We start from the raw sequence: 12,819 nt of genomic DNA, 5'->3' as shown, positions 1-12,819 counted from the left end.
TACTCGTCAACTCTAAAGGAACACTTTACTAGCAGTGGAGTTAACAAAAGCATCAGTTTTTAAATTATGTAAGAGCTACCCTAATGGCAAAACAGACAACATTCTCAAGAATATTCCTGCAATATATCAGCCAATTTTGTATATTTGTTCTTATAACTACTTTCAACATAAGCTAAATAATCATTTAAAAGTCTATCTATGAAGTTAAATGTGAGGAATGAATATTATATTATGATGTAAAGGGCATTAGGAAACCATACTTTCCCAAATGTGTTTATCTAAGCACTACCATGATAGAAATGAAATGATGTCATTGAATTCAGATTATTTTTATTCCAGGAAATTCACTTTAAAGTATAAACATTAGTAAAGGGAATTATATCAAGTCACTAACTTTGTGTTATTTCACTGTTATTTTCCTTCAATGTCTAAATCTAAGTAATATGAGGCCTACAGAGTCCTCAAATTTTTGAAAAACCTATTTATAAAAGATGCAAGAATTTAGATGAATTCTAGTCATAATTAGTCAGGCTTCCTTCCAACATAAGACTATGAACATCTAATTTAGCTCCATATAATTTCAAATAATATTAGACTTGCTTCTCACAGTGGGATAGACTATATATCTGGGGATATTTTTACCTATGAATTTTCATCAAAAATTGGTTCATTTAAGCAATATGATTTAAGGTTTCATAGGGTTAAGATGAAACATAAACTTTTGTTCTTTGAAAGGATACACATGAGGGAATCTCTCTTCATTCAGGATTGAAGATAAGGAAACAGGAAACAAATACTACATCTACTCCTTTACCACAGTTGTTATTATTTTTTGTGTTTTTATGTTCAAGGTCCATGTATCTCAGAACAGCCATGAAAGGGCTTCCTGGAAAACAAACCAAACCAAAACAAAAACCATGTGTCCCAACTCACATGGTTCTACCCGACCAAGGAGAGGAGGATCACAGCCTGCAGACTCTGGGATTGTAAAAAAAGGGAACGCTGCATTTCACAAAGTCATTGAAACTCTGAGCTCACTTGCAGTCCAGGGGCAACAATGCAGGATGAAGACGGCTACATCACTTTGAATATTAAATCTAGAAAGCCACCTCTCTCCTCAGGTAAGAATGTAGGGAGCCCTCCACAAGGAAATTAATTAGTGAAACAGGTCAATCCTATTTTCTCTTTGCTACCTGTGATAGTATGTATAGTTGTACTTCATCTTTTCCTGAATGATGTTCTTTCTCTGAGGTGTTTGAATAATGTCTACAAAGGCTTATATGGACATATTTAGAATATAAACAGCAAAGATACAAGCAGGGAACATTATTTTAAGGCTCTAGAATTTAGTACTGGAAGGCACAGAAACCAAGGAGATAAAGAAACGTAATGTTTGAAAATTCCATTTTCTGAATGTCAGTATGGTTGTTGCTTATTAAAGTAACTATTTATGTGGGTGGCACACACAACAACAACAACAACAACAACAAAAAGACAAACTACATGAGATCTTAACAGCCAGATATGTTTTGGCTTAGAAAGAGAGAATCCATTGGGAATGCAGATGGATGTGTGGTGTGGAGTGGGTTGTGCTTATTATCCATTATCACGAAAGGAACAAAGGCAAGTTCTGTCTTGGCCCTTTGTGAGACTGGAAAATCCTGAGAAGGCATGTGGGGGTGGAAGGACCATCTGCTCCCTGATGTCTTTGTTGTTTGCCTACAGCTGACCCCACTTCCTCTCCTTGGTGGCGTGTGATGGCTTTGGTTCTGATGATCTTGTCCGTGGGGATGGTTGTTGGGCTGGTGGCTTTGGGGATCATGTGTAAGTATTGAATTTTGCCAAAGATCTGATCTGAGAAAGGCAATACCTAAGGGTTCTGGTTTATGCTGCTCAACTTCTTGTCACTATTGTCTATTTGTTACACTCCTATCTGCCTATACGTAGCTGCCACTATATTCCAAATGAAGGAGAACTTTGACTTTTACTTCTGATTAAAATTACTTTTTAAAATTCTTCTATTAATCATAATTACTTTCAGAATTCAAAACTGGTCCTTAAGATCTTCCTTAGTGTGGATCCAAACTATCTTTTGAAACTTTCAGCTTTCCTATCATACATATCCTAAGACCCAGCCAACCCAGAATTTTCTTAATTTCATAAATAAATCTGAATTCTCCCTGTTTGAAAGTTTGTTCTATCTATTCCCCCTTCCTGAAATGTCTTCCTTGCTATTTCACTTACTGAAATAATTGGCTTTCTCTTCCTGTAAATCTAATGGCCCTACAATGTCACATTGTAGGTTGTGTAGTTATTACTTGTTTGTATATTTATTTTTATAAGTGGTTTTAAAAGTTTTCATTTATCATGTTTTATCTATGTTAATACCCACAGTTATTTTAAGCATAATAATAAATAAATATACATCCTTAAATAAGTTAATATTTTGGTATTACATGAAGAACAGAAAATAAATGGGGTCACTCACCTCTATGATGTCTGCTCTGAAATTTGTATTCAAGGAAATGTCAGACAACTGCTTTGGCTTATTATTTGATCATGGGATTTTCTTCTTTGTGACTATCTCCTTCAAATAATTAACTTATTCTTCTGGATAGCACTGACATATCTTTTGCATATTTCTTACTTTGTTCTTTATATTCTCCTTTACTCTTATCCTTTTTCATATATTCATATGTATCAAATAATCTCTTCATATACTGGTCATTCTATAGAAGTGGAAATTAATGGAAAGATCCTTGCATCACCTTTATGATCCTGACTACAAATTATAATTTTATGTAATTTTTTTTAAATCTAGCTGTCACACAGCAAAATTACCTACAAGCTGAAAAAGAAAATCTCTCTGGAACTCTACAACAATTAGCAAAGAACTTCTGTCAAAATTTAATAAAACAATTGGAACAAAAGCAAAAGGGCAGTTTCTGTAAGTATGATTTGAAAACCTCTTCCTCTCCCCAACTCCTAGAACATATCTGTGATGGTAACCAAAGGGAGTCATGAGATAGACAGTAAACAATGAACATGGGGAATATGTAAGCGACATGTAGAATGATGAGGTCCCTATACTTGGTTTCTCCTTCAGACCATAAATGCAGCCCTTGTGACACAAAATGGAGGTATTACGGAAATAGCTGCTATGGATTCTTCAGGCAAAACTTGACGTGGGAAGAGAGTAAACAGTACTGCATGGATATGAATGCAACTCTTGTGAAGATTGCCAGCCAGAACATTCTGGTAAGAAAATTCTGATGTTAAGTATGTTGGAAGCATAAAGGGGAAAAAACTGTAATATATGACCTGTTTCTTTCTTTTTAACATTTTCTCATGTTTGTAATAATCAAAGAAACTTGTCAATCTCAGTAAAAGTTACAGAGTTCAAATATTCAATTTAGTCATGTTCCTCAGAATCACTATAGTTGGTCAGTGAAATTGACTTGTACCTTCCTGAGGACTAAAGTGCACAGTGGATCTAACTAGAAGTCAGCCAGGGATGTTCCCCACCACTAGTGTTCCCTGTTACTCTAACTTGTTGCACCATCTACTTACTGTTCAGACTCACAGAGAATATAATCAACTAAATAAACTTTTACTTCCATTCAGGCAAAATAGGAGAATGCCCCCAAATCTCAACTTCTAAAGAGATTAATTGGAGATATCTGTGTACTGAATCTTACTACTCTAGGGTGATGTGAGGGTGAATATTTATACCTAAAAGAAGTAACTTATGAGAAAAAAGAAATACTGAATTTGAGGTAGAATTACCCATCAGGTCCTATAGTGAAGCAGCTACTGTGGATATATTTTAAAGAAAAAAAAAAACAGGTATCAGCAGAAAGTTTATGGATGGCTCATACTTTCAGAAATAAACAATAAGAAGGGAAATTTACACAATATCTCCATGGAATGCCAAAATGAGTCACATATCTTTCAAGAAACTCAAATTACTTTCTTTTTTCCAAAAATGAATTCCCACCTGATATTCTGAGAGGCATGAGAGTATTCACCTTTTAATTTGGTTCAATTGATTGACTGCCCATTCATCCATTGGTTCAACAAATATATACTGGAACTGTTCCAGAACCTTGACCCATGAATTTTTTAAAAAGAGACAAAAATATCCCTAATCTCCAGGAGTATGTATTCTAGTTGGAACAATAGAAAGTGAATAAAACAAATATATTCAGTATATAGAATGATAGTAAAAATTATTGAGTAGAGAAAAGTAAATCAGGAAAGGTTTGATGCATGCAATTTATAAATCCCTTTTAGAAAGATGTCATAAACATTTGATTCTCCCAGCCAACTAAAACAAATTAAAATTCTTTATGTATGATAAGTGGTAAAACCAAAGCAGGTAGAGTTGAATTCTACGTACTAAAAATCTCATCAACAATGCATTTATTTTTGTGTTCTTCCTCTAGCTGTTTGCCATTCTTCACATTTGAATCATATGTTCTAGTCCATTTGGAACTCCAATCTTCAATTGATGGAAAATATAACCATAGATTATAAAGACATAGGAAGACTAGAACATCACTATTCAGTGACTAGTTTTCCTATGTCCTAGAAGTTTTTTCATATTATGAAACAACTCAATTTGGTACAATTCTAAATGCTAAATAGAATCCATTCATACTAACACAGACATATAATCTAACATTTTGTGCAAGGTCTTATTATTAAGCTTTGTCTCTGTTATTATGAAGAGTTGTGGACATATTCTGAACATTTTATATTTATTTGTGTTTACAATAGGAGTACATCAAAACTAGGACCGTTTTAATTCGTTGGGTTGGATTATCCAATCAGAATTCTAACAAGGTGTGGATGTGGGAAGATGGTTCCATATTCTCCAAAAATATGTAAGTCACTAGACACTTGAACAGAAGGCACTACTAGAAACATTCATTCTGGGAAACCATTTCCTCTTGAATACAAGTTATTGAAAACTGAGATATGTCTCTATACCCTACTATGAGTTTTCTCATTCTTAGTACCTAGAATTCAGCTGAGTCATTGATAACCTACTTACTCTTAACCAAAGAACACTGATAATAAGACAATTCTATTTTTCCTTCCCTCTCATTCTATTTTTATCTAAGTCATAGTTCACCTGTATTCTCAGTATTTTCCTCATTTATTTCTGTCTGACTCTACCTTTGGAACAGTGTGTGTGTGTGTGTTAAGCTTGATCTGATTCTCTTCACATATTTTTAGACCCAAATAATCACCCTCATTATTTTATAGTTGACAGTTATTAACTTGATGATTCTGTTGATTTTCAGTGTCATTTCGCTTAGTCTGTATCCTAGGAGCCTCCAAGAATCAGGTACACTGTGGGTCACAAGCAATTCTCATGTTCATGTAATGAGGTGCCATCCTTCCACAGAAAATCCAGGCAAATGGCCTAATTACATTGAAAGATGAGTGAACATCTTGGTTCTCCAATGTCTAATTTCAGCACATTTTGTTCATCCTGTGTATACATATTGAAGTCTCTCTCCAATTCAAATTTAAACTGATAACAAAAGCTTTTGCAATCTGATCATTATTTAAATTATTAATCAAGTTTTAACATATATTTATTAAGTCTTTACTTTGGGAAGGAGACCAGAACATCATAACTACAACAAGCCTCTTCTAGACCTTGGGTTTTATCTCCTGTCACTGGCTGCCTCAGTCACAATTTCATGGGCAAAGTAGCATTCTCTCTATTCTTCCAACAAGTCAAACTTGGTTTTGTTTTAGGTTTTTTTTGTTTTGTTAGTTTGATTTCTTTGAGGAAATGACTGAAGGCCATTGTATCTGCTGGTTTTTCTTCTAGAATGCTCTTCCTCCACAAGTTCAGGTTTGGGTACCCCTTTTGAGTCGACAATCAGCATAACTTGTTTGGTGAAATCAATTCTAATTACCTGAACTAATTTAGTCTCCCTCCAACCCATGTCCACACAGTCCATCATACCTTCATTGTTGTGTATCTTTATAATTCTTGTCACTGTCCAATTTTCTTGTCTACCTGTTTGTAGGCTTTTTACCAATGTTCCATTGTGTCATATAAGAGCCCAAGAGAAGAGAGGGTCTTTGTTTTTATTTACCACTCTATCCTCAGTATCTTGAACAACTTTGACACCTGACACATCCATAGATATTTGGCAAATAAACTAGTAAATATATATTCCTCATCTCCTCATAATAAGCAGTCTAGCAAGGGGTATAGACAAGTTAAAGGGCAAATACAATGCAGTGTGCTCTTGTAGATCTATTACTCAATAACTAAGTCCTCAGTTCAAAAATATTCAATCAACTTTCTTTTCCCTGAGCCTATTCCCATCTTGTGCAGCTTGCACTCTAGGATCTCCCATGTCCTCCCTGCTTATCTGAATCCTAGCCTTCCTTCAGTACTGATCTGATAGGTAAAGCCTTTACTCATCATATCAGAACCATACCCATCGTTTCTCTGCACTGCCATTATAGTTAGTGTTCACTTCTTCTTTATCTTATGCATTATAAAATTTCTACTGGGCTTTTCAAATGTACATACCTTGTATTCTCAAGCAGAGGTGAAGTTTCTCAATGGTGATAATGTTGGGGGCTTTGTTGCTGCTGCTGCTTTTGTTTTTACATTTTTCCTGTCGTCTCCAGTTTGTGCAACAGTGTTTTGCACCCAGGGTTTGACTCTTGATTATTTATTCATTTTTCAAAGGCATGCACTCTACCCTTTTTTATTCACAGGCTTGATCTTTCTGGAGATGAAACAGAAAACATGAATTGTGCTTATTTTCACAATGGGAAAATCCGCCCTGCCTTCTGTAAGGACAGACATTATTTAATGTGTGAGAAGAAGGCTGGCTTGGCAAAGGTGGAACAACTGCTTTAATGTAAAATGATGGACAGATATCAGAGAAGTGGTGGTTGTATAATAAAAGATTTGGATGAAGAATCTATAGCCACAAAATTGCTCATTTCTCCTTTTCTTCCCCTTGGAGTCATTTTTATATTATTTTTACTTCCAACACCACTTGCCTAGTCCCTTCTTTGCATGTCCAGAAGCCAACATGTGAGTTGATCATCTGCATATCAGTTGCTCTATTTTCCACTAATTTTCTCTTCCTGTATTGCATTCTTAATTATCTGAACATACCATGACTCACTGCATCTTCAGATACACACATATTAATTGAAATTTGGACAAGAAAAATTAGCTCTTAGTTGACTTAAGCTGTACAAAATATCTAGGTTAGAAATACAGCATAAGGTATTAGAAATACTAAATGTGGAATAAGGAGAAAATTTAGATAATGTGGTCCCTTAACTAAAGTATAGCCATGAACTAGTCATGCAACCTCCTTAATTTCCATTTTTTCATATTTAAAATGAGATATTACCCAGCTAATATACCTCACCATTCTACAACCTAAGATGAGCTTAATAGTGTTAACTATATCAGAAACTCTATGAAGCAGAGACCATGACTTCCCTGTTCACTGTTCTATAATTAGTACCAAATACAGTGAACAGGGAAGTCTGGATCTCACTTAATAGAGTTCACAAGAAACTGTATGCTTTGCATTATGTGACATAGATATTCAGAAAACTCTTTAATCAGTACAACAAGTGTACAAATACCGTTACTATTTTAAGTCCACTCCTGATCAGACTCAATGCAAAAAAACAAAGTTGACACAAAATCCCCTGGTGTTCATAAATGAGGAAATGCTTCTTAACAAGGCCCAGAGATTAGAAGGCAGAAGAAACACGTGAAAGTGTTTTATCTATTCCCCCCCCTCCATAAGAGGCCTATGTTTGGTTTTTGCTGAATAACTCAGGAAGTATTTATGGAGTATGTGGTCAGGTACCATTTAACAGGATAACAAGAAAAAATTGCCCTTCTTTCCCACAGTTTCCTTTCTCTAACTAGTGGGCATACAATTTATGAACATAATTCTCCACCTTCCAAATGAGTTTGTTAAAACATGGAGATATTACATCACAAATACTGATGGTTCTTGGTTTGAAGGCTGAGGAGACAGCCCTGTTTTAAACAAACACCTCTACATGATTCTGATATGGATAGTATTTAATACATTCCAAAAAACATTGCTTTAAAGCTTATGTGGCTTTGGGTAAGTAATTTAGTCTCTTTACAACTCGGTTTTCTATCTATGAAATGGGTTCAATGTTATTTTCTTATCCAGAAGGTAATTGTGTGGATTAGTTAGTATAATGATATAAAGTAATGGTCAGAGTTTTAAGCATGCAATACTTACTTAATAAATATGGGTTATATTTATAGCTTCATGCATTAACTCCCAAGCATTCTCAAATCTTTATGTTACTGTCCTGTCAATAAACAAGAATGTGTTAGGAAACTGAAGAAAAATATCACAAATTGTCCAGATTCTGTTTGTCATTTCAAATGTCTAGAGATATTGGATTTGGTAGAGTGGGGTATTATTTTCTTTCCTTTCTTCCTTATTTTACTTTAACCTGTTTTTTTTTTTTCTTTGTGTGTGCATGTGTGTGTGTGTGTTTTATTATTGTTGCTTGTTTGTCTGGTTTGGTTTTTGAGTGGAGTTTGTTGAACACCTCATGTGTCTTGTTTTTAATTTTTTTCTGTTTTCTCTTTTTTTAATTTATTCTAATTTGTTGTATATGACAGCAGAGTGCATATCAATTCATATTACACATATTTAGCAGAATTTTTTATATCTCTGTGTTGTACACAATGTAGAGTCACACCATTCGTGTCTTCATATATGTAATTAGGGTAATGATATCCATCTCATTCTACTGCCTTTCCTACCCCATTCCCCCTCCCTACCTCTCCCTCCCCTTTGCCCTATCTAGAGTTCATCTATTCCTCTCATGCCCCCCCACCCCCGCCATCCCCATCATGGATCAACATCTTCATATCAGAGAAAACATTCAGCATTTGGTTTTTTGGGATTGGCTAACTTCACTTAGCATTATATTTTCCAACTCCATTCATTTACCTGCAAATGCCATAATTTTATTCTCTTTTATTGCTGAGTAATAGTCCATTGTGTATATATGCCAAATTTTCTTCATCCATTCATCTACTGAAGGGCATCTAGGTTGGTTCCACAGTTTAGCTATTGTGAATTGTGCTGCTATAAACATTGATGTGGATGTGTCCCTCAGTATGCTGTTTTTAAGTCCTTTGGGTATAGACTAAGGAGAGGGATAGCTGGGTCAAATGGTGGTTCCAGTCCCAGTTTTCCAAGGAATCTCCATACTGCTTTCCATATTGGCTGCACCAATTTTCAGTCCCACCAGCAAAGTATGAGTGTGCCTTTTTCCCCACATCCTTGCCAACACTTATTGTTGTTCATATTCTTAATAGCTGCCCTTCTGACTGGAGTGAGATGACATCTTAGAGTAATTTTGATTTGTATTTCTCTAATTGCTAGAGAAGTTGAACATTTTTTATATATTTATTGATTGTATATCATCTTCTGGGAAGTGTCCGTTCAGTTCCTTGGCCCATTTATTTATTGGGTTATTTGGGGGTTTTTGGTATTAATATTTTTTAGTCCTTTATATATCCTTGAGATTAGTTCTCTATCTGATGAAGATGTGGTAAATTATTTTTAATTGTTTATTTAGATAAAACAAATTGGAAATAATAATTCAGAAAATTTCTCCCAAATTAGCCATATCTCTGAACTTTACTGTTTCTTATTTCCAATATGGAAAAGCATATATTTATACACAGTTATAGCACATTCAAATTTAGAAGAATGATATCTTAGTTTATACCTAAAACACAAATAAAATATGTAAACTAATTGAATTATGCCTACAAAGATTCTATTTTTTTCTGGTACTCACAGCTAAATCGTCTTATACAGCTTAACACAGACATTAATAAAACTTATGCTATGATCAGGCCACTAAATGTGAAACTTACTAAGTGAATTTCAGAAAATTTGACTTCACTGTGCTTTAATTTACAATTAAGCTACACTGTACTAATAGTAGTACCTATTTCATGGATCTACTGTAAGAATCAAAATAATTCATGTGAAAGATATTTAAAATAGTACAATACACAATGAACAGCAAATAATGGGAAATATGATTAAAATAATCAAATATAATATGAGAAGCATATTAATTTTTTACTGGAGAAAACCAATGACCCTCCCAAAGAAATTTATCAAAAAATACAGTGTATTTGATAAAATCAGGTCTTTCTGAACTCAATGCTTAGTGCTAATAAAATCTGAAGAGAAACTGGAAATGAATAATAGCTAATAGGACCTTCGTTCATGTCATTCATGTCAGTTCACATTTGGTATGATTATGGCTTCTTCCTCTTTTTCTCCTCTAAACAGAACTTGGGACATTTTAAAGGTTACATAGATTTTAGTCACCTGGTTTATTCAGATTAGCATCTCAGGTCACAAAAACATTGCATGAAATGTTTAGAGAATGTGCTGGATTTTTTTCATTTGTCCGTGGAGACCCTCTCAGCCCCATCATGTGTCTTGGGAAGCTGAACTCAAAAAATGAACATATTACCTAGACAAGCTTGGCCTCTGGCTTCCAGTTACCCCAGCCAATGGGAGGCACTGGCAATGATCAAAAGTTGAATATTGATTCCACTGACTCTCTCCCTTCAGGGCCTTGGTTTAGCAAAGTCTGTTTGTTCTATATGAAGTGTAATTGGTAAAGAAGGAAACCACAAAGTTCCAATAAACACCCTCCATAAGCCTAGGACTGATAACAGCTTCCCAGTGTGTATCTCACCATCCTGCTTTTCTTCTCTTAACCTTTGCAAAAACTTTAGTCTTTAGTGAATTCCCTTACCTGATCCCTTACATGTGCTGTTTGTTTGCTTCTGGGAGCCTATTATGAGAGCAACAACCGATCTAGTGAGACACTGAAACAACAGTGACACAGTGAAACACTGAAGTTACTAAGGCATGACCTTTGGCCATAAGAACAAGTGGCTAAAAAATGAATAATGATTAAAGGAATGAATTTCTCAATACTGATGCCCTAGTCACAGGATTAACACAAATGGCCATCTGTGCACTAAATAATTTGTGCCTCCCTTCTAAAGTGAAATTACTATTGAAAGCTTGCTGTCTAGGCAAAAAAAAAAAAAAAAAAAAAAAAAATATATATATATATATATATATATATATATATATATATATATATATATATACTTGTCAAACCTAACCTTTATATCCATATATGGATATGCCCTTGGTAGATGTGGCTGTGATACATTTTAATTCTAGGTTTTGGCTTTCAAGAAGTGTGAATCTACCACTTTCTCTTTTTCCTTTCCAGTGGATAGAAGTAGAGGATCAATGTCTCACAATGTGCCAGAAATCCAGGTCCCGTTGGGAGAAAAGCTGTCCACCATTCAAGATTACTGGAGCTAAGGTGTTTTGTGAGAAAAAAAAAATTTATAGTGTTAACCGATATTTGAGGTTTACTTATCACAGCTGTTAGTATTACCCAAATTAACATATAGCATGTAAATTTATTTTAGGAATGAAATCCCTTCCTAACTTTCCTAAGGACACATAGTGATGATCTACATCCTGGTTTGCCCATTGTGATCTTCCTTGTATCTCCATTGTCTAAGCCATCTCTCTGCTTCATATCTTGTGCCAAATAGAAGGACATTGTTTGCACATATATCCTTTCTAAACTAACCCAGGGCCATCACCTTCTGTATTTGTGACACTTTGGAAACCAGAGCAGAACCATGTTCTACCATTGGCCATATCAAGTTCAATACGATCTCACTTCCTTCTTTACCAATTACACTTCAAAAACTTCCACTTTCAAATGAAAATGCATCAGTTCTGTTCCTTAAACCCAAACATATTTTCCCACTACTGCGAAAAAAGTAGCCAGTTTCACTTCATTCACCAACTTGCTCCTAACCACAAATGGAGCTGTTTGTATCAGCCTCCTGCATGGACTGGCTGCTTTACCTATCAAAGCCTCTCAGCCATGCACGAAGAAGAAATATACACCTCTCTTCAGTGGGATAATCCAACATCAGAAACTTCTCAGAAATGTCTGACTTCCACCAAACTTTCAGGTAATGAGTTCTAATTTTTTAGGGTAAGACTTGAGTTTCTGCTTTGTTTCTTGTTCTATGATGAGTCTAAGATTTATTTATTTCTAATCTGAGATAATCTACTTAGAATATTTTCATATGCCTGACATACTAAATGAAATGAAGTGGAGTAAATAAAGGTGAAAAAAGAAAAGAATGAGAGACTTAACAAATATGTCTCCTTTTCTCTTAAGAAAGAAAGAAAGAAAGATGCATTTCAAGATTTAGAAAATAAGTAAAATAAATTATATCATTTTAATTCTTGTATCAAACACTCTCTAAATTATTTGATAAATACTAAGAAATAAAAAATGGGAAAAGTGAAAAAATATCATCCTGGAGCTGCCTGCTATAGTAGTCAGTTATGTCTTCTTATTTAATATTTGCATTAGTGTGTTTCTGTTGATGCAACAAGTCATCATAAATTTAGCAACATAAATTTATCATTTTAAAATTTTAGAGATCAAAATTTGAAATGGATTTTACTGTGCCAAAACCAAGATGTTGGTAGGGTTATACAGGAGAATCTATCCCCTTGTCATTTCTAGTTTCTAGACTTGCATTTATTGCTTTCTTTGGCTCTAAGCTCTCTTCTTTCATCTGCAAATCCAATAGCATAACACCTTAACGTTTCTTTGCTTCTATCATTTCATCACATTTTGTGTCTCTAATCATCTGATTCTTGC

At 34.5% G+C, this 12,819-nt stretch overlaps 2 protein-coding genes across 4 annotated transcripts in view; both read left to right on the top strand.

Annotated features, from left to right (window-relative positions):
* Positions 1-863: 863 nt before the first annotated feature.
* On the top strand, positions 864-11,445 carry Clec1b (C-type lectin domain family 1 member B). Of its 2 annotated transcripts, none has more exons than XM_027924008.1 (6): positions 864-1,121; positions 1,726-1,824; positions 2,822-2,947; positions 3,107-3,258; positions 4,780-4,886; positions 11,350-11,445. In XM_027924008.1, exons 1-6 carry the CDS (start codon positions 1,058-1,060, stop codon positions 11,354-11,356), a joined length of 555 nt encoding a protein of 184 aa, XP_027779809.1. In that variant the 5' UTR covers positions 864-1,057; the 3' UTR covers positions 11,357-11,445. The 2 variants fall into 2 exon arrangements, with proteins under 2 accessions (XP_027779809.1, XP_027779808.2); XM_027924007.3 differs by lacking the exon at positions 11,350-11,445 and adding an exon at positions 6,757-6,976.
* Positions 11,446-11,471: 26 nt separating this feature from the next.
* Positions 11,472-12,819, top strand: part of Clec9a (C-type lectin domain containing 9A) — a 14,775-nt gene continuing 13,427 nt past the window's right edge. The window contains exon 1 of one of the 2 annotated variants that reach the window (XM_027924006.3): positions 11,472-12,115. In XM_027924006.3, coding sequence (XP_027779807.1) covers positions 11,857-12,115 — 259 coding nt within the window. In that variant the 5' untranslated portion in view covers positions 11,472-11,856. The remainder of the gene's footprint in view (positions 12,116-12,819) is intronic. The other variant, XM_027924005.3, reaches the window with a different exon arrangement.

The sequence above is a fragment of the Marmota flaviventris genome, chromosome 3, assembly GCF_047511675.1.
Source record: "Marmota flaviventris isolate mMarFla1 chromosome 3, mMarFla1.hap1, whole genome shotgun sequence".
Lineage (NCBI taxonomy): Eukaryota > Metazoa > Chordata > Mammalia > Rodentia > Sciuridae > Marmota > Marmota flaviventris.
This window is presented reverse-complemented; position numbering and strand designations above follow the sequence as displayed.